General features: G+C 45.1%; 1 protein-coding gene across 2 annotated transcripts in view; it reads right to left on the reverse strand.

The window, feature by feature from the left end:
* The window catches only part of ARHGEF7 (Rho guanine nucleotide exchange factor 7), a 128,434-nt gene extending 122,101 nt beyond the window's left edge, over window positions 1–6,333 (reverse strand). The window contains exon 1 of one of the 2 annotated variants that reach the window (XM_064440242.1): window positions 6,042–6,333. In XM_064440242.1, the coding sequence (XP_064296312.1) occupies window positions 6,042–6,206 (165 nt within the window). In that variant the 5' untranslated portion in view covers window positions 6,207–6,333. The remainder of the gene's footprint in view (window positions 1–6,041) is intronic. The other variant, XM_064440219.1, reaches the window with a different exon arrangement.
* Between the last annotated feature and the right edge of the window lie 21,081 nt (window positions 6,334–27,414).

Raw genomic sequence — 27,414 nt, forward strand, 5'->3', positions numbered from 1 at the left:
AGGGGCTGATTTTCAAGGAAAAATACAGCAAATGCAGCTAAAAGTCCTCTGCTCCCTCAGCACACACATACAGACCATGCTTCCCTGGATAACGTCCCAGTCACCAGAATTACAAAGCCAGTGCATAGATGGAAGAAGCAAGGGCATTCTCCTTCAGTGCATCCCTGCACCCCTGCTCTCACAAGACAATAGGAGTAACATGGCAAACGACAACACGGCCAATGATAACTCCTTAACAGAAGCAAACGATGCCATAAGAAGCTCACAGTAACACTTGTAAGAATAGCACCTATTCAGGAAAACAGCACTCTAATGACTTTGCTCAGGATGACTTTCCCCTGGCACTCGGCTTGCCCTCGCAGTGTTTCCACCCTGAAGCAACGGCATCCGCACGCACGCTGGCGCTCCCTGAGCACGCAGCCACCCACGGCAGGCACAGCTGCCCAGCGCGGATTATTCTTGCCAGAAGCACAAATAATCTCCTTGGGAGGCTCTACGTAAGAGCTATTACTTGGGGGGGGGGGGGGGGGGGAGAGAACATATGCATATTAAAATGCAGATTTTGCTTTCTGCCTCCCAGGTCTAGTCCTAGGATGACCTGCTGCCGCTGTTCTAATACCAGCATCTGCAATAACTTCCTGATGGATTTCAGTGAGCAAAGGCAGGACAGTCCTTCGGTTCAGCCAGGCAGTCCCCAGTAGCCTCAGTAGGGCTGCAGGAGTTGAGCTGTCCTGCCAGAAGAATTTCCCAAATTCAGATTGCTTGGGAGCAACCAGCCAGCACATGGCAACTGCTACCATAGGAGTAACCTCTGCACCACTGATGGGATGCTCACCACGGTTCCTGAGCTTTGCTTGGGCTCCACAGTCAGCTCACAGCCAGTGCGGCACCCTCTGCAAAGGTTATCAGGCTATAGAAGTCACCGCTTGTTGTTACCTCTGGCTCCCAAACACCTTCCCTTCCTTCTTCCTTTGCAATGTCTGAAACGCCACATCCAGGTCACACCTTACCACAACAGGACAGAACTACTTGGCCCCGATACATCCGTGTGAAATCAGGGACAAGGGAACATAAATCTCCCTTTGCCAGAGCTGCAGGTGCTCACACCCAGGGCGAGGACAAGGCTCGAGACGGCTGCCGCATGTGGCAGCCTGAACCCTGCTTTTGGGGACTCTGACCCTTCTGCAGCGCTCGCGCTCATACGCAGGAATTCATTTGCCTTGTAAGTCACAAAGAGTTAATTTCTTCCTAAATTACAATTCTGTACGCCTTATTTAGCCAAAGACCTCCATCATTTAAAAGGGAATGATTCCAATATATGAGATATTGATAAAAAGATCCTAATCTTTGCTCCCATCAGTCCTGATGCTATCCCACTTAATAACCAAATTAATGTTGACACCAGCGCCCAATCCTCCAGAGAGAGAATGAAATTGTCTTCCAGCCACACACCAAGTCTCAGCCAGCAAAAGAGCGCACCATATTCATTTTCCCAGGGCCAGCCTCGCGCCGCTCCTCTCACGCCTCGGCGACGCGGGAGCAGCGAGAGGAAACGGCTGTGTTTTGGATCAGCCTCCCACGCGCAGCAGAACAGCTTCTGGGTTGTTTAATCCTACACTCGGTGCAACGGCTGGGGATGGTCTGTTCGACAGAGGGGGGCCAAGGCATGCGAGACCCAGCATGCTTCCCCGTCCCCTGGCTTCAAAGTGCTGAACCAGCTGCTCTCGCCCCCTCCAGGAGCCCCTAAAGGGCCGGGGGGGGTGGGGGAGACACGACCACGAGGTGCCAAATGGCTGCTGCATCGCATCCCCTGATGCATCTTCCCTATTTTCCCTGAACAGAACAATGCTGTCCTCAAAATGATGCTTTCTGTCAAACAGCTGACCAAAAATGAAAGTACAAACAAAGCTTAATGGAGCGCGAAGCCTCATATGACAAGGAAAATTCCCGCTCCAGTTCTGATCTCTGTTTACAACGTCAAAAGTGGGTCAAACTGGTCTGCGATGGAGGAATCTGTTTAGAAAATGATCTCTGCGAGGAAAAGCATCTAAGCGGCAGACATCCGCACTGCAATGCTTCCACGGGGATCCTCTCCCCTGCCATCAAAGTAACTCAATTTTACAGCACCGGGGTTGAAATCTGGTAACTTGAAACCACGGCTTTTCATTCAAATGACTTGAATTCAGCAATCCCCTGCCCTTCAGAGGAGATCAACTGACCAGCATGTTTCAGTAGATCTCTGTGCTTTAGAAAAAACTAAGACATGGCTGGGTTTGGTCAGGGTCAGGGGAAGCTGTTGTGGTTTTGGATGGGTTTGTTTTGGTTTCATGGTGGTGTTTGTTTGTTTGTTTGTTTTTAAGTAACTGCTCTCCCTTTTGTTCCTTTCCCACGTTCAGGATAAGGTTATTGAGCAGAACCATCACACTGCCTAACCCAACTATTTTATTTTACCCTGTCATATTCTTTCACAAAACGCCAAGGAATCGTAATGACATTAAAAGGGAGCCCAAAAATGAAAGAAACAGTCTGTAATACCATTACTTTCCAAAGTATTTTCATTCAGAGTTCATGGAATCTCGTGAATTTAATATCTGTCCTTTGCTGTTGTTCAAGACAGAAGATGACCGTAATGTAAACAGATTTAGCCAAAACTTCCTGACAAGAAGCTCTGTGTGTTATTCTGTGCAAGGATGGTATACAAATACACAGCAATCTAAAGGAAGAACATACTAACCAGCCTTGAAACCCACTAATGTGTTTTATCGACTTAAGAAAAATCTGTTCTTTGACCTTCAAGTGCTTGATTCCTTTTATGGTCACACAACCTTTATTTATTAAAAATCTTCTACTAATTACTCCCTGGGTACCCAGAGGCTTTAAAAAGCCCAAAATGCAAAAAAAAAAATATATTATTACATTCCTCAGGTATTGAATCCTTTTTCTAAACAGTTTTTGAAAGTAAGAAATGCATTAATAGCCTTTTCTAGAAAAGGTCTTAAAAAAACCCTAGTAAACATTCCTTCTTATTTATTATTTGTATTTTTTATGTTCTCTTTAGTTTTAGTTACTCCTTTGTATTTACCAAAAAACGAGCTCTGCAAGCCTTCAGAGTGTCTGCTGATGTCAGATATTTATATAAAGTTATGATCTCAAATGATTTTAAGAACTGAAACAGTCTACATCTGTGGGACAAGCCTTGTATCTTTTAGACTTCAAAATTGTCCAGTTTGAACTGGAGGCTTTCAGGACAAATATGGAATAAAAGGGCTCATATTTAAAATGTACTCAGTATAAAAACATGTGACGTAAATAAACAGTAGTAGCAAAAAAGGCATTGAAAAAAAGCAGCAGAATACAGGGAACGATGTAAATTTTGTATGTTTTTATCAGAAAAACAAAACAAAAAACCAAGGTATTATGGAAATAGCCCAGACTCATAACAGCAGCTGAGAGCATGAAAGAAGTATGTGGTATATACTCATGAGTCTACAGAAAAAGAATATTCACAAAGCTGGATGGGAAAATGAGTTCAGGAGTCTCTCAGACACATCTATGAATTAGAAAGTGCCATGTGAAAGGCCCACCACAATAACTACAGCTCCCCTCAAGAAAACTAAATTTAAAAAGGGTTATTTCTCCCCAGACTTTAACTCAGCCAAAGCCGGAGGAGACGGGCTGGGTCGGCAGGGACCTCGGCAGCCGCCCACCCCAGCGCCCTGCTTGACGCGGGGCGAGCTCGGGGAGGTGGGAGGCTGCGAAGCGCCAGCTTTCCTCCCGCCCTGGCTGCCGTCCCAGCCCGCACACCACCCGCTGCAAACCCCGCGCCCCCGCGCCACGAGGGCCTGATAAGCCCCCCTGACAGCTCCTCGCAGCCCAGGCTGGAGGTGGGGTAGGCTGTGGGGAGCAGTGCCCCTCTGCAAACCCTCCTCTGGGCGCGGGTGCCACAAAGGGACCCCCAGCCCGAACATCAGAGGCATTCGCTCCTCCGATACGGAAAGAAAAGAGAGCCTCTCATGCACACTAACTGAGCTGCTCCTTGATATACCATACACAGAAAAGCACGTTCAGTTGGGAAACGCTGTTCTAACACTTACTTTTGGCATGCTTTTTTATTTATTTCGTCGTTCAGTAGAGCCTGTTTCCCAAATTGAGTTCAGGACCCCATTTTACCAGGCTTGACATTCGCACAAGGGGAGAGACCTTTTCTGCCCCGAAGCTCAGAACCCAAACACCAAGATTTTGGAGAGGTGCTCAGAGAGGGTACGTGGAGTCGTGCAGTGGGACGGGCTGCTGAGACCCTCCTCGGGCTTGGTGACACCAGGCAACAGAGCCTGGGGGCAAGCAGGCATGGGCAGAGCCTTCCCGAGCAGGTGGGCGGCCAGGCAGGGGATCCCACACTGAGGGGCTCCCTGCCCTCAGCCCCATGTCACACGTGCCACCCTGGATGGGATGGCGGTACAGGACATTTACCCACTCTGGAGCCACAGCTTACAGCCCAGCATGCTGGACCTCAGTTTGCACCTCACGTACCGCGGCCGTAATGCCGCAGGCACCTCAGGAGCAGGCACGCGCCCTCCTCAACTCTATTGCCCAAACAGCCATTTCTGGGAAAATGGTGGTGGTGGCAGCAGTGGCTTTGGCTGTCCCAGCTAGCTCCACCGGTCACCGTGGTGAACCCCGAGTTACCCACACTGCTGCTGACACGCTGCCGCCGCTCTTGTCACTTTGATTGCCCATCGATAGCACCACAGGATCCTGCGGGGTTTCCCTATCCCCACACTGCCTCCTAAATTTGCTTGTGAATTTAGGGGGGCAGGAATCACCTACTACACCCAGCGGAGTGGGACCCCTGCCAGGGCTAGGACCTCCACGCTACAGTACAACACAAAACAGTGACAAGCCAAGTCGGTGGCGAACTGAAGAACTGAAGGGCAATAGCCAAGTCCCGTGCCCTACTGAGCTCAAAGCACCGGTTTCCAACTTTGTGGCTCGGCGGACTGCAGGAAAGGGAGCCACAAAAAGGTAAACAAAAGCCCATTTTGAGCAGGCTCCAACGCGCAGAGGGGTCTGCCAACTGCAAAAGGTGAAGAATGTGGTGTTGTTTTCAAGCAAGGAGTTCGCCCGTCAGCGTAGCAGATGACCTTCGTCAATCTTCTCTTCGCCACCGCGTACTGGCTCACAGGGAAAGTTCTGCCAACACGCGGGTCGCGACGTGTGCGACGCGGCCGAGCGGCAGGTGAGGCGACGGCATCGTCCCAAGTCTTGAGGCACAGCATCAAAAATCAAAACCCTCCCCTCTAGCTGAGCTACGACGGGAATTATGTACCCGCACATCACACGTAAAAGTTACCTGACAGAGTACATTTTCTTCAAACGCAACGCAGAATAGAGCTGTAACGCTTTTTTTTTTCCCAACCCGACAAGGATGAGATTTTTTTTTCCACAGGCTACCAAACATTAGAAGACCCAAATAACACTGAAACAGCCTTCAGGAAGACTAAGCATCAGACAGTAAGATGTCCTTCAGAGGCTGGAAGGGATGAGCTGAATCACCTCCCAAGTGAGGTGAGGCACCGACTATTCCAGCAGTTGCGTAGACAACTTTGCAGCCGGCTCATGGCGCGCCAGAAAAGGTCCACAACACCACCACCCCCCCAAACAAACAGAAATGCTTCTCCCGCGCACCCCCAGGACTTCGATTTGGAGAGCGGAGCGTTTTTTAACGTAAAACACTTGCAAAACCGTGGCCCTCTGCAGCCAGGCTGACCGCTGCCGCTCCCCGCTCTCGCCCCGGCCCCTCCGGGCGCTCGCCCGACCGGGGCTGATGCCCCCCCCCTTCCCTCCCGCCGCCGCCGCCGCCCCGCGCCCTTCCCCCCCCCGCCCCGGGACCCGGGGTGGGGGGGCGGTCCCGTCCCCCCGCGCGGGCGGGGGCGGAGCGGGGGGCCCGGCGGCGGGCGAGGCCGGGGGCGGCGGGCCCGGCTGCACAAAGGGCGGCGAGGGGCGGAGGGGGGGGACGACGGGCGGTGGGACCGGGCACTTACTTTGTCTATGGTGCCCGGGAGCAGGCGGTCGAGCAGGCGGCAGAGCACCACCCCGTCCTTCAGGGAGGACTGGAGGAAACCCTCGGGGTCGGAGATGGTCTTTTTGGGCGACTCCAGCACGCCCAGGGCGATCAGCCACGTAACGGTCTGCTCGGCCGAATTCATGGCGGCGGCGGGGCGGGGGTCGCGGCACCCCGCGCCTCGCGTGGGTTTTGTGTCTCCCCGGGCGGGGGCTTCAGGCGGAGGCCGGCGCCGCCCCCATATGTGAATGCAGATGACGACGCCCCGGCCCCGCCGCCGCCGCCGCTACAGACACATGCAGCTGCAGTGCCGCCTCCTCCCCGCCCCCGCCCCCGCCGCCGCCGCCGCCGCCGCCGCCGCCGCCGCCGCCCCATGACATCACTGGCCGCGGCGGCCGGCGGCCCCACCGCGCGGGGGCAGCGCGCCCACGGGGAGCCCCGCACCGCTCCGTGCCCCCCCCACCCCCCGCTCCGCACCGCTCCGCGCCCCCCCACCGCACCCGCACCCGGCGGGGCGGGCGGCGGCTGCCCCCTAGCGGGCGGACGGCGCCTCCGCGGGTGCGCAGCGGGGCGCGGAGCGGCGGAGCGGCGGCGGGCGGGAGGGAAAGAGCAGGCGGTCAGCGGCGGCGGTGGCCTCCGTACGTGGAGGGCCCAGAGCCGGGTCCTGCACTTGGGTCACAACAACCCCATGCAACGCGACAGGCTCGGGCAGGAGTGGCTGGAGAGCTGCCTGGCGGAGAAGGACCTGGGGGTGCTGGCTGACATTCGGCTGAACACGAGCCAGCACCGTGTGCCCAGGTGGCCAAGAAGGCCAACGGCATCCTGGCTTGTATCAGGAACAGTGTGGCCAGCAGGAGCAGGGCAGTGATCGTGCCCCTGTACTCGGCACTGGTGAGGCCGCACCTCGAGTGCTGTGTGCAGTTTTGGGCCCCTCAACTACAAGAAGGACATCGAGGTGCTGGAGCGTGTCCAGAGAAGGGCAACGAAGCTGGTGAAGGGTCTAGAGAACATGTCTTACAAGGAGTGGCTGAGGGAGCTGGGGTTGTTTAGCCTGGAGAAGAGGAGGCTGAGGGGAGACCTTGTCGCTCTCTACAACTACCTGAAAGGAGGTTGTAGCAAGGTGGGGGTCGGTCTCTTCTCCCAAGTAACAAGTGATTGGACAAAAGGAAATGGCCTCAAGCTGCGTCAGGGAAGGTTTAGACTGGATATTACGAAAAATGTCTTTACTGCAAGAGTGGTCAGGCATTGGAAGAGGCTGCCGAGAGAGGTGGTGGAGTCGCCATCCCTGGAGGTGTTCAAAAAACCTGTAGACGTTGCACTTCAGGACATGGTTTAGGAGACATGGTGGTGTTGGGTTGATGATTGGACTTGATGATCACAGAGGTTTTTTCCAACCTTAATGACTCTATGAAAAGTTGCCGGACCCCCCAGCCCCTCACCTCCTCCTTGGTCAGCACTGTCAACAAGCCTCCACAAACCCTTCATGCTAAGGGTGACTGATTTGACACTCTTTCCCTCTGGGAGCACAGGCAGCAGGTTCCTGGCCTGACTGATCCCATCGAGGCAATTTTCGTGTTTGGTCGATGTTCCTGTGCACAAGGAAGCCCGTTAGGGAGCCTCAGCCCATCGGATGGATTGCTGGCTTGCCCCGGCATAAATAGTCAAGGACAGGGAAAGCTAACCTGAAATAGAGTGATGAAAGCATTTCTGTGCCTTTTTATTCTGGCAAAACCTATACCTTAAGTCTTTGCTTGGACGGGACCCTACGCGCACTCAGTATTTTTTTGCTAAGACCTGGCGCAGGCTCTGCAGGGCCCCTCAGTCGCCATCAGCCTCCCTGATGCAGCACATGTGCTGGAGAGGTGATGCCACCACAGCCCGTGCTCTCCCCTCTTCCCCTCTGAGGCAGTGTTAAGAGGGGTCGTTGCCAACTCAGAACTCATCTCTCTGGTTCTGCTTCCAGCCTGGCTCTCCACAGCCACCACCACCACGACCTCAGAGCAGCGTCTCTGGTGGGTTCTTCTAGTCCAGAGTCCCTTCCCGAACCCCAGGCCAGCCCACGTGCTTCTCAGAAAGACAGAGGTGCCTTTGGATCTGAGATGAGATAATCCAGCTCCAACGTTCAGTCTCCTTCTAACCCATAATAGAAGCAAATTTTCTTCAACTCTGATGCCTGAGGTGAGATACCTCTTCCAAAAATGGTCAGCATATCCATTTGAAACTTTGTCTTCCCTTTTGCCCCTTCCGTATATATTTTGAACAACAGCTTCCTACCCGATAGCTGGTTAGCTATGAAGAACACAAACGTGGCTGGTTTTTGCCATCAGAAAGCCGTGTGAGTGGCCTGTCTGTAGACCTTCGAAAGAAGCTTGCCACAGGTGGGCAAACTGTTTCCAAATCTTTAAAGGAAAAAAGCAGAAGTGCCGGCAAGATTTAGGAGCATGCCAATCCCTTCCTGGCTCCTTCCCTGTCAGACATACCCCTACAAGGTATTTACTGCAGATCACTCTTCTTCTAGCCTTTCCTCCTGCAAGCCCCAGTACTGACTGTTTATGCCACAAGCTCTTAGGTCAGACGGTTATTTTGCATCTGCACCATCCAGCAAGTGGAACCCATGCCATGGTGGGAGTTTCGAAGTAACACAAACAATGAAACATATAATTACTGCCAATCTGCACTCCTCCTTTGCTTCACAATTAAAGCGGTTCTGATTCTCTTCTGTCCTGACTTTGACCCCACTTTTGCTTCTAAATCATAAACTGACGATGTCTTTATTTAAGCACCCTTCATGATAATGTTTAAGCAATCTAAACCCTTTCTGAAGGCATCAAGAGGCATGATTTTAACCACCTTTATCTGCAAAACATTTTAAATATAGACAAAGCTGAAAAAGTAATTTTGGTACTGACTCTCGTAAATAAAGGATAGATGTGGAGGATGTACGTAGGTTCAGGTAACTTCCAGGTCTTAAATCTCTTTAAACAAGCAAAGGGATTTTCATATGTTGTTATTTTTTTTCGGTTTAATACTATCTGGACCCTTTTGTGAACAAGAATATTCTATGAAATACATCATCCAGCTTTGGCAGAGATCTAGTAGATTCGACAGCGCATCATTTTCTGTAAATGAAGATTAAGCAGTTGACAATTTATTTGGCCTTTCACAAGATTTTGTCATATTCTTACAAGAAGTTACTAAGGAAACCAGGTAGGCACAAGGCAGAAGGTAAATTTCTGCCACAGATTAGAAAGTGGTTGAAAGACAAAGTAGCAGGAATAAATTGCCAGTTTTCAATTTGACCAAAAAGTTACCAGTAGAGGTACCTTCTCTGTTCTGCGCTACGAACTAGCTGCAAGTCACCAAAAGGCAATTGTACTTCTGTGGGTTTTCTTTAGTCTTTTAGCCTGAGCAACAGGTTTTAGGGGAGGGAGAGCGGGAGAGGAAGGAAATAGCAGGTAGAGAAAGCTGCGGCTTCGTTTTGAATTCTCATTTGCCATTTTTCATTTTCAGCTGTTAATACCTCATCTGCCTGCCCCCGGAGCAGCAATGAGATGCTTTGGCCGGATACACAACTCTCTGCTTTCCTGGTGCCAAACCAAGGTCAGAATTTCAATGGGGGGAGGAGACTAATTAAATATCGGTCCGGCTTGAACAGAAATTGTCTTGACAGTCTGTAATTAGCTATATAGGGGTCATACTGGATCAATCACTGTGCCGGTGTTCCCACCCTATATGTAATTATCTGCAGTTTTAGCCTAGGGAGGTTTACATCCCTCTGAGTGAAAACCTCACCCCAACAAAGGAACTCTTCTGTGTTAAACTCAGAGATACATTTCCATGTCTAGTTAAACCCACCTTCCAAAAGTATCACGAGACTTGTAGGGGAGCTAGTCTTTTGCAGTTACTGAAACCAGCTATCACAGCTCTCTTTGCTGTTGATTGACTACCTGTCAGCTGAAGGTGTCAGTTAAAATCTATATGCCAAACATGGTGTCGGTGAACTCAGGAAGGCAGATCCATGGGCTGCGAGGTACCAGAACAGGTGACAATGGAGAAAAAAACACAACAGACAACAAATTGTTTCCTTGCTTTCCAAGCTGCAAAGTATTTTAATAGGCAGATGCAAAATTTCTGGTCCTGAGAAGCCTGTCAATCAAGCATAAATCAGTGAGTACCACACAGAGTGCAGCTAAAGCACTGATGCAGAAACACAAATATGGGACTCTTGGAGCAGGTGTTAGACAAAGGGCCACAGCAGTGTGATGCTCGGGGCTGCAGGGCAGCACGATGGGTGGCCAGGCAGGCTTGGGCTCTCAAACAGGGTTCACAGTAGGCAGCGTACTGAATGCACCCAGAGCTCAGTTCCTTGATTTATTCCCCCTGGACGTGGATTTCAGGTCTCCCAGGCCTCTAGCCCACTTGCTTTACTACTTTCTGGGCAAGCACCTTTTGGGTCTGTTCAAAAGAAGAAATACATGTCACCATGTCTTTATTTTAAATCAATGCAGCCTATTGGCACCACGCTCTGATTGAGCTCAGAGTCCGGGCTGCAGCCAGATCCTTAGCGATCTTAGTCTTAGCAGTCAAAATTTTTGTTAACGTCTGCTTCATTTGACAGGACAACTGAGACAATTCTGTGTTTTGCAAGCTTTATCGCAGTCACCGGTGCTTTTGTAGCTTTTACCCTGGCTATGATCTCTAGATGGAAATATCCACAGAGTCCTCGGGCTAGTCTGCGGTAGCCCAAAATGTAGCTCTGCTTCTGTGCTCCTGAGAGCATCAATTCAACCGCTACACTGCCTTTGTCTTCTAAGTGCAGCTCAGGATAATGGCATTGATCCACTACATTCTTTATACTTTCAGAAACCAATAATAAGTGTGTCTGCTTTAGGCAGAGACAAATATAAAACAAAGGTCCTTACCATGAAGGGCTTAGTCTAAATCACAGATGATGGAAGATGAGGGATAGACCTGAGAAAGGAAGAAATGGAGAGGGACAATGGGCAGCAGTGCAGTCACATGTAGGCTCTCTCCACAGAACAAAATCTATTTTAATTGCCATTTTGAAAGTTTTATTCACACTTAATGAGGACTGAGAAAGAAATGAAGGACAAGAATTGAATGGCCAGAAATCAAAATGGCTAAAACGAGTGAAAATTTTTTGAATTTTTTAAAAAAAAGCAGCTGAGATTTTCACCTTTTTTTTTTCTAACACATGCATACTGAATGAGTAGTATTTGCCAAATTTTGCCCTGTGTCTTGTTAGCATGAGATGGAATAAGTGCTTTTCTAACATTGCAGGCCAGGCGGAAGCAAATCAGTGGTTCCCCTGGGGAAGGTCTTGGGGGAGGGGAGTTGGCAGTGAGCTCCACCGTTCCGGGCCAGTCACAGAGAAAGCTGTGTCCTGCAAGCTGAAATATCAGATGCAGATCACCAGCTGGTGGAAGTTGTCACAGTTCCCTTGAAGTTGATGAAACTGGTATTTTTTAAACAGCAAACTCTAAAACTTTTGCAAAGAGCTCTGACCGACATGACCACCCATAAAAAGGGCAGGCTGGATCCTAGGATGTCTCTGATGAATTTTGGGCAGATTAAAGTTAAGAAAGTGTTACAGAGTCATTAGTAAAACCTCATTTGGAGTACAGCACAGAGACATGGACAGTCATGTTCCAGAAAAATTAAATCACACTGCAACAGAGTCATTAGAAGACTGACAGTGATCTTATGGGAGCTTGACTTGTTTGCCTTGGTGAAACAAACCCTGAGAAAGGGGACAGGAGGGCTGTCTATAAATACATCAGTCAGTAAATATCACAGATAGACAGGCAAGCAGCTATTTAAGCTTAAGGACAATGCTCGCACAAGAACAAATGGATATAGACAGGTCCTGAATAAAATTATGCTGGAAATCAGAAAAAGGTGTTTGATTCTTCTAGCCATAAAAACCTTCAATGCTGATAAGAAATAGCAGGGCAAATAACCCCACCACTTTTAGAGGGGAGTATAATGAGTGGGTTAAAGTGATTATATGGTTTGACTGCAGCGGCAGGGACTGGACTTCACCCAGGCTCTGTTCCTCAGCAGACTTTGTGTTGTGCCTACCAGAATCAAAGAGGGCCAAGCATTCATCATGATGGATAATGTTTAGTGAGAGAAGTCAAATAAGCAGAAGCACAGTCAAAGCCGTTCTCTCACTCAGAGTGAATGCTAATGACACTCGTTCACTGCTGCATGGAAAATTCACTTAGTAAACTAGGTTAGTGGAAGAAAGTCCTCTTCTCTGAGATACAGGCCTGTTGGGTTGGCAGGTACACACGGTGACCCTTGCATGTATTTTGTAGAGTCCTTTTCTGTTCATATTTTCCAATCTGATAAAAGTTTGCCATGACTCTATGCCCTTTTTGTTTTTAAACACGCAGTTGTTACCAGAAGGAAGTAGCATCCTGCTGCTGGTGTGAATAGCCCGTCCTCCGCTTTACTCCAAAGTCCTCAGCAGTAGACAGACTGTTTTCAAGACGTTTCTGAAGTACAGGAGGATTGAAAGGCAGCTTATGGGATGGGAGAGGGGAGGAGAACACAGAGGTGCTGGAGGCTTTTGGTCAAGACATTGAGCAGGAACAACAAAACGTACAAGCCTCCCATCAGCATATTGATGACAACATTTACACACTTTGCTGTCAGTGCAAACTGCAGGTAAAGAGGGGTAATTTGATGGCACTGGTTAGTTGGTGAGATCTGCAAGAGGATTCTTACCCACAGTTGTATGAGTGGTCAACATACTGGGTACATCTGATAAAACTATAAAACCATATTGATCCTCATTCACATGGGAAATCGCTGTTTCTCCATGCCGCAGCAAGCGTTACCATCTGCTGGGTCACCCCTTGCTATTTTTTGGGTGTAGGGGTTACACATGCTGGTACTGACAGCAGGGCATGCTCAGGGGAGGATTTCAGGGACTTACTCCCCTTGGCACCTGGCCAGAGCCCCAGCCCAGCACGCAGCAAGGCTCAGCGTAACGTCTATCGGCTCGGTCAGGCTTTCATGTGCTCTCCGGACTATTTTTGCAGCAGACCACATGAGTTGATGGAGCATTTATTTTTAGTCCTACAGTACGATTTGTTGACTACGTCTGCTTCCTATGCAGTAGGTACAGAAGTGCCAAGGCACTAGAAGCCTTCTAATGATCTGTCAATAAATGTTACAGTCAATAGATGTTAGAGTCAATAAATGTCACCATCTGCCTTACAGTTAGCATCTGCACCCTTCCAGCCCATATTTATATTATATCCATTTAGGTTATTGACCTTTATATCATCACTGGTTCACTTCAGATTTATTTCTGACGCTCTTGGTCAGCAGCAAGATGTTCTCCTAGTGCTCCTTCTGAAAGAAACCAAATACTAAGTAAACTCTTCCAGCACAAGCCCTGCTGAAGCCTTACGTAGCTTATTGGAGCTTTACCTCCCTAGATTAAAGGGTTTGCACTGGTGCTGGGTACCAAGAGGAGGGCGGAAGGGTCAGCTGGGGAAGCTGCTCCCTGCCCTGACAGACAGGACCTGCGCGGACAGCAGCAGCTGAAATCCTGGGCTTCGATGCAGAATCTCCGGCACCTCTGGCTGCTCTCTTTTTTGCCGATCAAAACTGCAGCCACCCAAGGGAGATGGATTATGGTGATGGTTACTTGGCTCAGCTGTCTGCCTGTTTCTTTTTAAGATCCCAGTGTTTAAGAACTCCAGCCTTGTGTACTTTTCCTTGGCTTTTATAGTTTTGTTTGCAGCGATTATCACTTCCAGTGCTTTTAATTTTGTCCAAATAAAACTACAAAGCACGCTCTGATAAATTAGTAGTCACTTGTCAAGCAGCTTAACAAACAAGGTCTTCCAGGGGCCTTGAATCCTAAGGACCTACAACTTTATAAAAGCCAAAGTGCACACACAGAGTCACATCCCAGCTCATTAGAAATGAGAAATAAGAGTCACTGGCATGCTGGATTTCCTAGAATTCCCAAGCTTAGGTGACATCATCATGTAGCAGATGAACTGTCTATAAGGTCTGCCCTCATATGCCATATGCCATATTTTCCTATGCCACATTCTCCTGACATATTTCAGGTGTAATCCCACTGAAGTTATTACTCTATATAAAAATGCCCTTGTAAGGAGAGGATCAGGCTTTCATTACTCAATGGCCTCGTGTTTCCAACAAAGCAATGGGATATTCCTGCTTTTAAACACAGGAACTGGACTATAAAACATTGTAAGAACCCTGGGCCGAAGACTGTCTGAAATTTTCGTCTCCTTTTTCTTTGTCCATGTTTCCTATGCTCCCAATGGAGTTTCTGTATTCGTGTAAAGTAAATTTTGAAAGACAGCTCTGCAGTCATTGCTTCTGCATCTTTCAGCCAGTTTCCAGAAGGTGTATTGCAGCTCCTTATCAGATATAGCAACAAAAAAAGAAAGACATTGCATAGGTAAGATAAAATCTCTTTTTAAATTAGGCAAAATAGGTTTTTCAGTGTTTACCGTGGATTTTCTAGGGCACCTTCAAAGCACTGCAGATCTCTATATATTTTCAGCATGTTACATGCCATGACTTGATGTGACGGTATTTATAAGCCTGTATTACATTAATCAGTAATTGATATAATAGATTGACCCTATACCTAGTTACTTTTCAATCTGGAGAGTATTCAGTCCCATCTCTATTATTAAGGTCTATCTGATCAGTGAAACAGGGCATGATAAAAGCTGTGTAAGAAAGCTTCCTTCTTTATTAATTGGACTAGACTTGGAAACCAGAGGCTTTCCTGGGAGCATTGCCTATTTTCCTCATAATTATTTGCATATTCAGTTCAACAGCAAAACAAGTCTATAATTGTTCAGTTCAGAAATGAAAAGCTTCTTATGATGTATGTCGGTCAGAAAAAAATGTGCAATCGCTAAATCAATGCCAAATAGTACTAAATCAGTACCACCTGCACTAATTTAGGATTAGGAAGTGTATTGAACAATAACTTAAGAAGCAAAGGACATTAAGGGAAGGAAACTGGCTGGAGACATTGTTTAATGTATCCTTGTTAGTACAAGGAAGAATTTTTCCACTGCTCAACATGTAAATTACATTCACCATCTAATTGCACCAATTGAGGCAATCTGAGGTAGTTTAACATTCAGATATGTTTTGTAACCAATTTATATTTGATGTGTAACTCACAACAGTATTGACATAATTTTTAAATTTAATAGTATGGGTGGGGTCAGACCTAAATGTAAGCCTCTCGCTTTGATGTCTGACATAACTAATGTACACAGAGATCCTCACATGCTGCTTGGCTGTGCTGCTGTGGATTGAATTTCACAGCTTAATGCCACTGGGAAGAAATAGCACCACCAAAATAACTTGATCTAGCTATTTAACCTTCCAAATATATACTAGGAAATGAGACAAAGCCCGAAGGAAAAAAAAAACAAAAAAAACAAAAAAAAAGGTGGGGTGGTGGTAAAAAAAAAAAAGGCTGAAATTGAGTGTTGTCCTTGCGATTCAAGCACACATTATTTTTTCATCATTTTGTCCCATCCAAACTCGCAGGACTGACTGGACCAGTAATTATTAGTTTAACGTCATTTCATTCCAGTATATACATTTGTGTCTACTGGTCAAGTACTTCTCAAAAATAGGATTATTTAATAAGTTGATTTAAAAGTCAAACACCAAAGTCCATGCCCAAGCAAATTCTCACAAAGTAGCTAGGAGCTTTACAAGAGAAAGGAGTGATGAAAAAATTCAAAGCCCACTTCTGGCTCTTTTTCTATCCTAAATTTCTGTACAAAACAGAGGAAAAGTATTGGTTTAAACAGAAAGTACGGAATCTCACATTATCTTTTATTCAGAAGACATCATTGCGGCAGACAAATTTCACTGTGGCAACTTCCGCCTGCAACTTCTGTTGCCAAGAATAAAACCTTCTATCAAACTTGTAGCTGGATAATATTTAAAAGGTAACACGCTGTTTTCTTGGGTGCAGTTTCCCGGGCTGAAGATTTGATCATAGAAACCTGTATAGAATGAGCAGACGCACAGGGGACAGCCGTTCACCGGGACTACACCATCTTTGATTTCAAGCTCAGACAACTCAACCGATAACCGATATGGCTCAGATGAGATTGAGCCACCAGCAAGCAAATCTTTCACAAACAGGCTCCCCTGCGCCAGTCTCACCTTCTTGTTCTTGACGTTACAGCTGTTCAAAAGTTAACTTCAGGCTTGCATTGTTTTCTACACCAGCTAGAAAAATGCAATCAGCTGCTGTCACGCCTGTACCGCTGCACTCCTTTTGCTCAAACCAACATAAAAATAAGTCTTTTGAACATCTTCCATACAGACATGAAATATTTAAAGAGAAAAGGTGAACATTGCTGTTTCCTGTGACTCATAGCATTCTGAAATGGCAAATGAAAATTCAGAGGCAGCATCCACTGCTGCTATTTCCTTAAAAGTGGAACTGGACCGTTTATTGTCTCTGGTAAGGGAGCAGCTCCCCTAACCTGCGCTTAGCATCTTTCCAGGAGGGATCATAGAATCATAGAACGGTTTGGGTTGGAAGGGACCTTTAGAGGTCGCCTAGTCCAACCCCCCTGCAGTGAGCAGGGACAGCTTCAGCTAGATCAGGTTGCTCAGAGCCCCGTCCAGCCTAGCCTTGAATGTTTCCAGGGATGGGGCATCTACCGCCTCTCTGGGCAACCTGTGCCAGAGCCTCACCACCCCCACCATAAGAAGTTTTTTCCTTATATCCCATCTAAATCTACCCTCCTTTAGTTCAAAACCATTACCCCTTGTCCTGTCACAACAGGCTTTGCTAAAGACATTGCCCACATTCTTCCTATAGTCCCCCTTTAAGTACTGAAAGGCCGCAATAAGGTCTCCCTGCAGCCTTCTCTTCTCCAGGCTGAACAACCCCAACTCCCTCAGCCTGTCCTTGTAGGAGAGGTGCTTCATTTTTGTGGCCCTCTTTTGTGGATGTTTCTCTGTTGCTATAGAAGACTGATCACACACCACCATACACCATTACACTGTCCTGCAGTGTAGAGAATGGATCCAGAGACTCAACTGGGTATGGAGGAAGTGCAAAACAATGAGAGAAAGACTGATACAGGAGGACTGTATGTTTTCCAGGCTCCTTCCCTCATCATGTTGAACACCAAGTTTCATTTTTCCCAGATTAAAAGCCAATGGAGAGGATTCCAAGTGGAACTTTACAGGGGTTTTCCTTCCTCATTCTCTTGTCTTGATTTTAATGCATGACAAAATAATGCAAGCCCAGGGAAAATTGTTCTGAATCTCTGTGGATTTTTAATATTGATGTAAACAAAGGTTGCCCTTTACACAGAAGTTGCAACAAATTATTAACTTAATAAATGCAACATTGTGTTTGGACCAGAGCTAAAAATTTTATATACATAAAAAATAAGCAATGAAAATAATAAAGTAATGAATTCCGCAATTACTTGGGGGTCTTTATTTATGCTATTTCAGATAGTATCTGAGTTTCACATTCAGATAGTCCACAAAGGCTTAAGCCTCCAACCAGTGAGAATTATGAATCAAGCAGTCTGACACCATATATATTTATTTAACCTTCACACAAAAACAGTCTGTAATGCATTTGGCTTAAGCAACAGTAGCTACAGAGTGACCCCACAGTTTTTATTCAGTCCCTGATAAATACAGTGAGACCTTTGCCTGAACAACTATAAAAGCAGATTTTCTGTAGCAGTAATGAAACAACTAAATATTGGGTGATAAAGTTGGATAGTCTTATTCACATGGGAAAGGACCCAGCAGGACTATTTGAGGAGCAGCTGCTATTTCATACAATAAGAAGATCAAAATTTGAGCCCAAGACATTTTTATTTAGGAGTCTGTACCTTTAAATTTGCTAAGTACATGACAGATTATTCGCTGTATTTTAAAGTAAGTTTTAGGGCTGTATTTATTAAACGCTATAGGCTATCTGAAATACACACATAGGTAATTTACAGCAAAATAACCTAATGAAATGAGAAGAAATGATGGCACATCATGCCTGTGGGACTGAAAAGCTGGATATAATTTAGCTTCCTCTTCCCAAAGGAAAAGAAAAACTCAGAAAAACTAAGCAAACAAACTTTGAAATAATTCAGCTTTTTGTAGTCAAATATTGTTCTTTTACTCGTTTTGTAAACACTAGAATCTCACATAAGCAAATTTAGCCTCAACAAAGGCATGTAATTGTTTACTGTGAATTACAGCTGTATATATTTTGACCACCATTTCAAGCCAAGAAAAATCTTGTTTCAAGTTAAAGGACCTAAAAATAAGATGACTGTCAAGAAATACCCACTTTTAGACTATGAACTTTGACACTGCCCTTTAGTCATAAGTCTAAGTAAAAATAAAAAAGCCCCTATGAGCTACAACTCTATTTCCTGTAACATATGTTCATGATTGAGGTATTTCACTAGCACAGGATGTGCTTAGATGAAACGGAAACTGCCCCTCCGTAACAGCCAGTTGAGCTCCAAAGATAAAGTATAGATGAGTTTGCCAACCACAGCACGATTGAGGCTCAGCTTTCTACTCAGGCAGGGAGGTATTCATACACTGACAGCAGGAATGCAGCAAATAATAATCTGAATATTCCGTTAATAATATTGAAACATATTCCAGAAGAAAATGAGATCTGCAGACAGCTATTCCTTTAAAGACTTTAGCCGATGCAAGCCTGCAAATGGGTTGATGTCCAGCATGGTCATTAGTTACCATGATCTGTTTAAAGACACAGGAAGCGTGTGGCACTGGAGCACAAAGAAGCGAAAAAGACTGTTTGAGAGAGGCATTCAAATGGATGCTGAATTCTAAATAAAAGTGACACGCATGGGGACTAAGCAAAAATATTACTTGTTCTGAAGAAAACTCATACGGGCAGCCTGAAGCAAAAGGGAAAAAAGAAAAAGAATAAAACTTAAATCCATACAGAAACATTAACCCGCTGCTGCCTTGAGCGCTCAGTGTTAGAGTGTAGCCAGCTGGCCAAAGGAAGTGATTTTTCCTCTCTTTCTTGTAAGGCAGTTATTCCCACTTGAAGGGCTACATCTGGAGGAGTGCATCCTGTCCTGGGCACCCCAGTGCTGGAGGCTTGCTGACAACGTGGAGCCAGCCCAGCGCAGGGCCACAAAGGTGGTCCAGGGGCTGAAGCTGAAGCACACCATATAAGAGAGGCTGAGAAAGCTGGGCTTGCTCAGCGTGGGCAAGAGCTGGCTCTGTGTATCTCACATAGAGGAGACCAGATGAGATGCTTGTAGTTATTCAAAACTCAACTCAAGAAGGTCCTGCATAAGCCTTGCTTTGAGTGGGAGGCCGGACTGGAGACCTCCAGAGGTCCCTTCTGACCCAACTGATTCCATGATTCTGCTCTGGGATCATGTGAGGTGAAACGATCCAGGTCTGCCTTGCAGGGAGCACAGATGTTTTGCTATTGGAAGCCAGGCACGGAAGGAACGTACCATGCACGACAAGAGCAACCTTCTAGGGGCAGACTAGTGAAACTCTCTGCCAGCCTGTAGCACTGGCCGCCTAGCTAGTTCGAAGCTAAGTCCTTCTGAGGGAGAAGATATATAGCCCTGCTGCCCAAAGCAGTTTCCCTGAAGGAACGGCACCTGCAAAAAATTGTCCAGTCTGAAATCCTGAAACCAGAGGCAAATGCGAGGGATACCTTGCATTCAGCTGGAGGGCATTTTTATAATGGAGAGCTGAAAACAGAAATCAGTATTTTAAAAAATACCAAAATTCCAATGACTGAGCAAAAATACCCGACGTACTGGCCTTAGAAATCTTGTGTCTTTACCAGTATGAATAAAATAATCCAGCTAAAATATAAAAGCAAGTTTTGATGGTTCACTGCCAAGAAGTTATTCACCATGAAGATTCTACATTTAAGTACTTGAAAGAACAATAAGACTAACAACAGATACCTGTGCTAATGAAGCTACCAATAATAGCAAGGGGAGAGTGAGAATGCGAGGCAGGAACAACAGCACAGTACACAAAATATATGACCTACCTGAAAAGATGGAGCAAATCTTCAAATACATAGAAAGGCTATTGCAAAACAGATGGAAAGAATGTGTTTTCCATGCCTGTGGTGCATGAAATGAGAAAAAGCAGGTTTAAACTGCAGCAAGGCAAATTCAGATTGGACATTGGGAAATGGCTTTACAGCTTTTCTGGGCAGGTGCTGTAACCTTAGCATTGTTAGCAACCTTTAAGAAAACATAAGACAAGTATCTGTCAGAAGTGATATATCTACACATGTTCCCACCTGGCAACAGGAAGATGCACAAGATGAACTTTGATGTCCTTTAAGCCCAATGATTTCAGACAGAAGCTTCTGTATGTCAAACATAGGAATGAAAAACCACCACTAAATCTAAATTACAGTCTAGAATACAATCTGAACTAGAATTACAGCTATACATGAAAGATCAGTAATCAACATGATTTAGAGAAAAATAGCTAATCTTTCCTTGTGATGGCATTTGCTAATAGAAATTCACAGTAATCACCTTGACATTAAAAAACCTAGAGAGGAATAAGCTCAAGGCATTTTATTACTCAGTACTGAATAAGCAGATGAGACAGCAGCCAGTTATCAAATGGAGCCTCTGTGACTATGACTTAAGATGTGACCTGTGTTATGGAGAATGTCAGACTAAATAATCATCACTCTCACTTCTGGTCTTAAAATGCAGGCATAAACCAGGATTTCTCTTTGGTCACCCACGGCCAGAAAGAGCGGAACAATTACAGTGAAAGCTTATGATTTTCCAGGACAAGCGGTCGCGTTCACACGAACGGCTCTGATTTACTCTTCAAGAATTTTCAGGGAAACAAAACAGAACAGGAGAATCCCAATTTGTTCGCATATCCTTCAAGATACAGAAAACAGCAGCCCAAAATGAACCTCTGGGTGTTAGCAAGAGGCTCCGTGATTTCTTTAGCAGCATGATGTTAGGCAACCGCCACCCTTTCTTCTTTCTCTTCCTCTCAGCTATTTCATAAGATGACCTCATCCATGCATCTAATGAAATCACAAAAGCTGAAAAGCATAGTATGCTGAGCTCAGTGATGTTCTTAGCTCTGTCTCTTAATAATTACTTTTGCAGTGCCTCCCGTTACCAGTAAGATGAGCTCGATGAATGGGAGTTAACTTCATTATATGTCTTCGCCAGAAGCGGCTTCTGCTTCCTGTCATGTTCCCGGCGGTGAAAGGCTCTCCCCAACTTCAGCTGCAGAGTTCAGGCCGCTATGTACACACAAGTTTTGTTCAGGCAGTATGATTTTCATCAGTCCACACAGACTGATTTTACACACAATAACAGTAGCTCAAAACAATACAGCCACTGCATGATTTTCTTAGTTCTGTTGTAGTGTAATTGTCCTTCTGAATTTTGGCAATGGACAAAGGCATCTGTGCAAACAGCTAAAAATAAATGTATTTGAAGGCTAACCTGGAGGAAATAAATAGTAAGAAATCAAAAAAAAGTTTATATAAATGTCTTACAACATATCCAAACATAACTAACAATTAAAGGAGCCTGTTAATTTTGTAATAGTTAAAATAAGGTTAATAAAAAGAATAACTTTTCTCAAGACTTACAGTCAGTGGTATTTGAACAAATATAATTTTTAAAATACCGGGTAAGAAACAAGCCCATTTCATGTTGACTTTTCCCTAGCCTTTAGCTGTACATATGGCAGTACTGCTTGCACACACAAAGGCTATGGCGCAAGCAGGAATTACTCCATGACTTTATTTGCATTTGCACAACCAGGAACAATTTTTGAAAACATAAAAGCCATAGAGTTGTAGCAAACTCACTGAAAGAAGCAAATAGGAATTATGTCTTCCCTAAGAATATCCTGTCTTATGTATAGCTATTAATTACATTTTATTTAATTGGAAGGTAATATGGTATATATAAACTGTCTTAGGTGTCTTACCCAGCATCAGTGCTAGCCACCAAAATCAGTAAATGAAGGGAAGGCTCAGGATCAGACCCTGAGTATGATCCTTCCCTCTCTGAATCCAGTCATATGGCACATTATTTCCTTCTCCCTTGCTTCCTGCTCTCTCCCTTCTTCATATTTACTCTACTTAACCTTAAACCTATCTTTTTCTTTTGTCGTTACTCGTAGCTACTGTAAAAACGCGGTAAGTTTTTCTTCCCAGAGGGATTTAACTACAAGTACATAGAAATCGGTAGTTAGCACTGCCAAAACCATTTCTGTTACCAGTTTGGCCGAGCTCAGGATTTTAAGGGATACAGAATGCCAGCAAGAACCAATGCCAATGGAAATGCCAATGAACACCTCGGCCACTTTTTAAAAAGTTGTTTACTAGAAATTAGATGTTTTGGTTGGGAGGAAAACTTGGTATTTGGTCTGCTCTTGAAAACTACCCAGTAAGAATGGTAAAACCACTGTCTGATGGGAAAGTGTGGCATTGACCAAGGACAAATCTCCCTTGAAATCTCCTTTTTTACAAAAAAATACTAAAAGTTTGTAAAACCTTCCTTGATTTTCTAAATGAAAATACTTTGGTTTTCCCAACTTCTAAGCCAGAATCCAGGGGCATTTTTCAATCAAAACGTGTACATTTATACAGTGGTCCATACCTTTTAGGGAAAGCAAATCTGCCTAGATGCATTGTCCAGTTTACCCTAGAGATACATGGAACATTTCTTCCTTTGAAAAAAACCCAAAAAACCCTTCAGGCTTTTTGTTCCCACTGTTTTTTTGTTGCCATGGCCTTCTCTTCCCATAATAATTATTAGAGGTCTTATTCTGATGTAGTGGCTCAGGCATGTCCTTGGCTGTACCTCAGTACAGAAGTAAATGCTTCTGGGTTTGGTCCAGCTGGGTATGTTTTATCCCTGATTTTTTTCCTGGTTTTTTTTTTATCCCTGACTTGCAGCTGTGTGGTTTCTGCCAGGGATTGGTAACTACAATCACAACTGGCCTAAAGGGTCGTTCAAATACTTTCCAAAATGTAAAGGCTCTCTACCAGCTAAAGAAGAAAAAAAACCCCACTTGTTCTAAACGTAAATGTTCGCTCACAGGCTACAGTTTGGAAATCCCTTCCCCAGCATAGACACACTGAATCAGCACATCCCTTGGCTGCCTTGGCCACATCCCCAGGTCCTGAGCACATGCAGGGTCCTGACAGTAAGAGCATGCCAACCATCTTCATGCCATGCCAGCTCCTCTGCAGTTGGGCTGCACGTCCCTGGAAGCCGTACCCAGGAAGGCTGCTCCAGCTTAAGCCTGACTCTGCCCCAGAGTCTTCAAATAGGCAGCATAGCCAATGTAGGACACAGGTCTGGACTGCAGCTTTTCTGTGTAATGAAGCGATGACACGGCAGAGAAGTGGGAACAGAGACAGCAACTGCAGTTTAAAAAAAGAAAGGTCTTGTGATTACTGGATATGGGCTCCACACCCAGACGGGGATGCCTGAGTTCGATTCATCTTTGAGGCTCTAGAGTGTCAACATAAAATAATATATGATCACCAGCCTGAGCAGGCAACATGTATGTTTAATAAATAGCTGAAAATAATAACAAAAATTTGACAGTGTTGATAGTTGCGTATTTGGCAGCTTAGAAAAAGCATGAATGATTTGACAAATTGCTTCTCAGATACAGTGACAACACTCAGCTGTCTAGGTCACTCAGTGGGACATCTAGCTCTATCTGAACCATCCTTCAAGAGAGTAACGTGAACCCATTACTAAACGTGATCCTAAAGTGTCAGCGGTCTGAAAAATGCACTAATCCTTCTGCTACACTTGAAGAGCTTCACATTTTTTTGGAAATATTATACAGATGATAAAAAATATTTGCAAAGTGGAGATGGATAGACACATGGTCAAACTTGGATGATTTGAAGCAACACATAAATTAGGATTTTTATCAAGCTTGCTCTTCCACTTCTCCATGCAGGTTTCCCAGTCACACAACGTGATGTAAAACAGCAGAGAACATGTAGCCACTGTATAGGGTAGCGACCCATTTTAAGGGGCACACTAAATTTTATACAATCTTACAACACCTGCAGACCTGTTTAGAATTTTTAAATTTACATACAGGTATGTCTTGGTCCTCCAAATTAATTTATGAAGTGCGGCATTTGTCCTTTTCAGGACACAATCCTTTTATAAAACCTATCAAGACAAATTTTGCTAGTTTGCAAAACACTCCAGAAATAATATCAGCATCTCCATGATCTGGCAGAGTTTCATCCAACTTTGACTTAGATACAAGACTTAGCAGAACGTACAAAACCAGGCTCCCTGTCAGCAGATTCAGAGTAATAAAAGTTCTCTGGAAGAGCAGCAGATAAGGAAATCCATAGTATTCACAAATCTTGCTTCCGAACTTCATCAGAAATGAAATGCACTTTAAAAAAAATCAGGAGATCAGCTTTAAAATCATAAGATTTGAAATATGAATAAATTTGGAGTTATTTATCTGCCATTGAGATTCGAGCCTCTAGAGTGTGCTCCAGTCATATTTTCAAGCATTTTCTTAGAAACAGAAATGTGTAGATACTTAATTTCCAATGAAAGCTGACATGCAATTGTAATTCAGAAGTTGAGGCCATCAGAGAAATGTGGTTTTAAAAAAATCCTAAAATTACATGATTAACAATACAGTAGAATACTAGACATGTAATAGAGGAGAAGATAACCAAACTGACAGCAGAAGGCCTGGAAACACATAAGCATTTCTGAAAAGATTAAGAAAAATTTCATGTGTGCTAAAGAACATAAACTCCAAAATTTAGTGGGTAACTTAGCAGGCCACTTAGTGTACCAGTTCAGCTATCCTCTCAATAAGCATTAATAACAACCAGCTGCAGCAAAGAGAGACTTTTTATGATATTGAACACTCTATACCTTTACAAGTTCTGAAGTGATTCCTCAAACGTAAAGAGGGCTGGCTTGCAAAAAGTTTCAGATGTGATTTCCAATAATTATTTCTCAGCTCCTTTTATTTGCCCTCCAAGGTGCTTCCACATTATTTTTAACATTTCCAGGCACTGGCCTCCAATAGCTAGGGCTACAGTCTTTTATTTAAAAGAAACCCATTTTTTAAACGATCGTAGAATCACAGAACAGCCCATGTTTAGAAATGACCTCAAAAGATCATCTGGTCCAAGCTTTCATGAGAAAGGGAGCCTTGATGAGATTATCTAGCACCCTGCCTAGTCACATCTCGAAAACCTCCAGTGATGGGCAACTCTTCTCCGACCCTGGGGAGGTTGTTCCAGTGAATGATTGTTCTCTCTGTAAAATGTGTCTTTCTTATATTGAGAAGAAACCTTTCCAGTGCAACTTGTACCCATTGTCCCTTGTCCTCTCCACATGGCAACTTGGGAAGAGAGCGCCTCTGTTCTCTTTGGTTGCTGGAATGCTGTGATGAGGTCCCCCCTCAGCTTTCTCTTCTCCCTGGAGAAGAGACCTAATTCCTTCAGCCTTTCCTCAGAGGGCAGGTTCTCCAGCCCTTTGATCCCCTTCAAGGCTCTCCTTTGGGCCCTCTCCAGTCTGTCCACGTTTTTCTTGAACTGTGGGGACCAGAACAGGACACAGTACACCAGGTGCAGCCGGACAAGCGCTGAGTGGGATGATTACAACCCTGGCTGCTGCTAATGCCCCTGTGGATGCAGCCCAGGATCTGATTTGCCTTGGTTGCTGCAGTGATGCAGTGCTGACTCACATTCAGCTTGTTGTCCATCTGGACTCCCAGGTCCCTTTCAGCAAGGCCGCTCCCCAGCCACACTGTGTTAAACTTCATGCAGTTCTTGCTTGCCCACTCTTCCAGGCTGCCCAGGTCTCTGTGTAAGACAGCTCTCCCTTCTGACGTGACCACCCCACCACCCAGGTTGGGTGTCATCAGCAAACTTGGTAAGGGTGCTTTCAGTCCCATCATCCAGATCATTTATGAAGATGTTGAACAGCATGGGTCTCAGGATCCATCCCTAGGGAATCCCACTTGCGACAGTGAGTAAAAACCATTGATCACCACCCTCTGAGTGAAAGCTGTTAGCCAATTTCCTACCCATCTCACAAACCACCCATCCAATCTGTATCTTGCCAGTTTGTGCAGAAGGCGGCTGTGGGAAACAGTGTTGAATGCTTTGCTGAAGTCCAACGTGAGGCTGAAGTTTTAAGGAAAATGCCAAATGTTGCAATAGAATCGTGAAAGGTTAGCAACCCTGCATCTTCTAACCTGAGCATTAACTTGAGACCAAAGTGACATGAGACGGCAGCACCCATTGGCTCCCTCAAGTCCACCCCGAGTCCCAACTGTTCTGTTTAAAAATAAGAAAGCAAAATTCTGTATTATGCATCAGATGTGGAAAACGAATTAACCATGCCATTAATCTCTTATTTTACCCAGCAGTTCTGCAATAAGTATGTAGAATTAACCATGGTAACATGCGTAAATATATTCAATTAATATTTGTTAATTCACATGACATATTTGCTAACTGAATGACTATATGATAATTCGATAAACTAGAAGCTTCAAAGTGGCGGAAAGAGGCAGGGTCCTGTGCACACTGCTTCTACATATTCAGACTTAAAGACAGCCAGTTTATTTTCTATGCAGAATTCACATAAATCTGAACCCACCCATTTTAAAAATGGTCATTTTTCCTACTGTCCCCAAGCTGAAGGTATAGCACTTCAGATTGTCTTCAAGCTTCCCATGTCACACAGTGGCTAAGCTTCAACAAGAATGATGAATACTTTTGCCATCAACTTGGCCTACAGCCCAGTGGCTAAAACACTCCTGTAGGCAGTAGATGTACGCCTGACTTCTCAGTGTGCACCTGCATCTGCGGCTTGTGATGTGGGTGCTGTAATGTCCAAAAATCAATGTAGTGACATTCCTTCCAACAACCTGGCAAGAGTACGAAATATAGTACATGTAGTATGACTATCAGATTAATTTTTCTGTCACTTAAACCTATTAATTTCTTTATTAATGAAGGCAGTATTTGACTTAGTTCAGTAAATGAGGATGAAAATCCTTCCTTTCTTGTGTAATATGAAAGAATAAAAATTCAATCACCCCCTAGAAACTAGATAGACTCAAATCTGGTAGCAGGTAATTGTTGAATTGTGAAATATGACTCCCTGATCATATGGTATAAGTCACCCAGCCCTCACCCAGGTAACACTCCCATAGATTTGTTCTGGAGATTACTTAAGCACTCACTTCAGTATTGGTGTGTGCAACTTTACTGT

This window comes from Phalacrocorax carbo, chromosome 1, assembly GCF_963921805.1.
Source record: "Phalacrocorax carbo chromosome 1, bPhaCar2.1, whole genome shotgun sequence".
In the NCBI taxonomy this organism is placed as follows: Eukaryota; Metazoa; Chordata; class Aves; order Suliformes; family Phalacrocoracidae; genus Phalacrocorax; species Phalacrocorax carbo.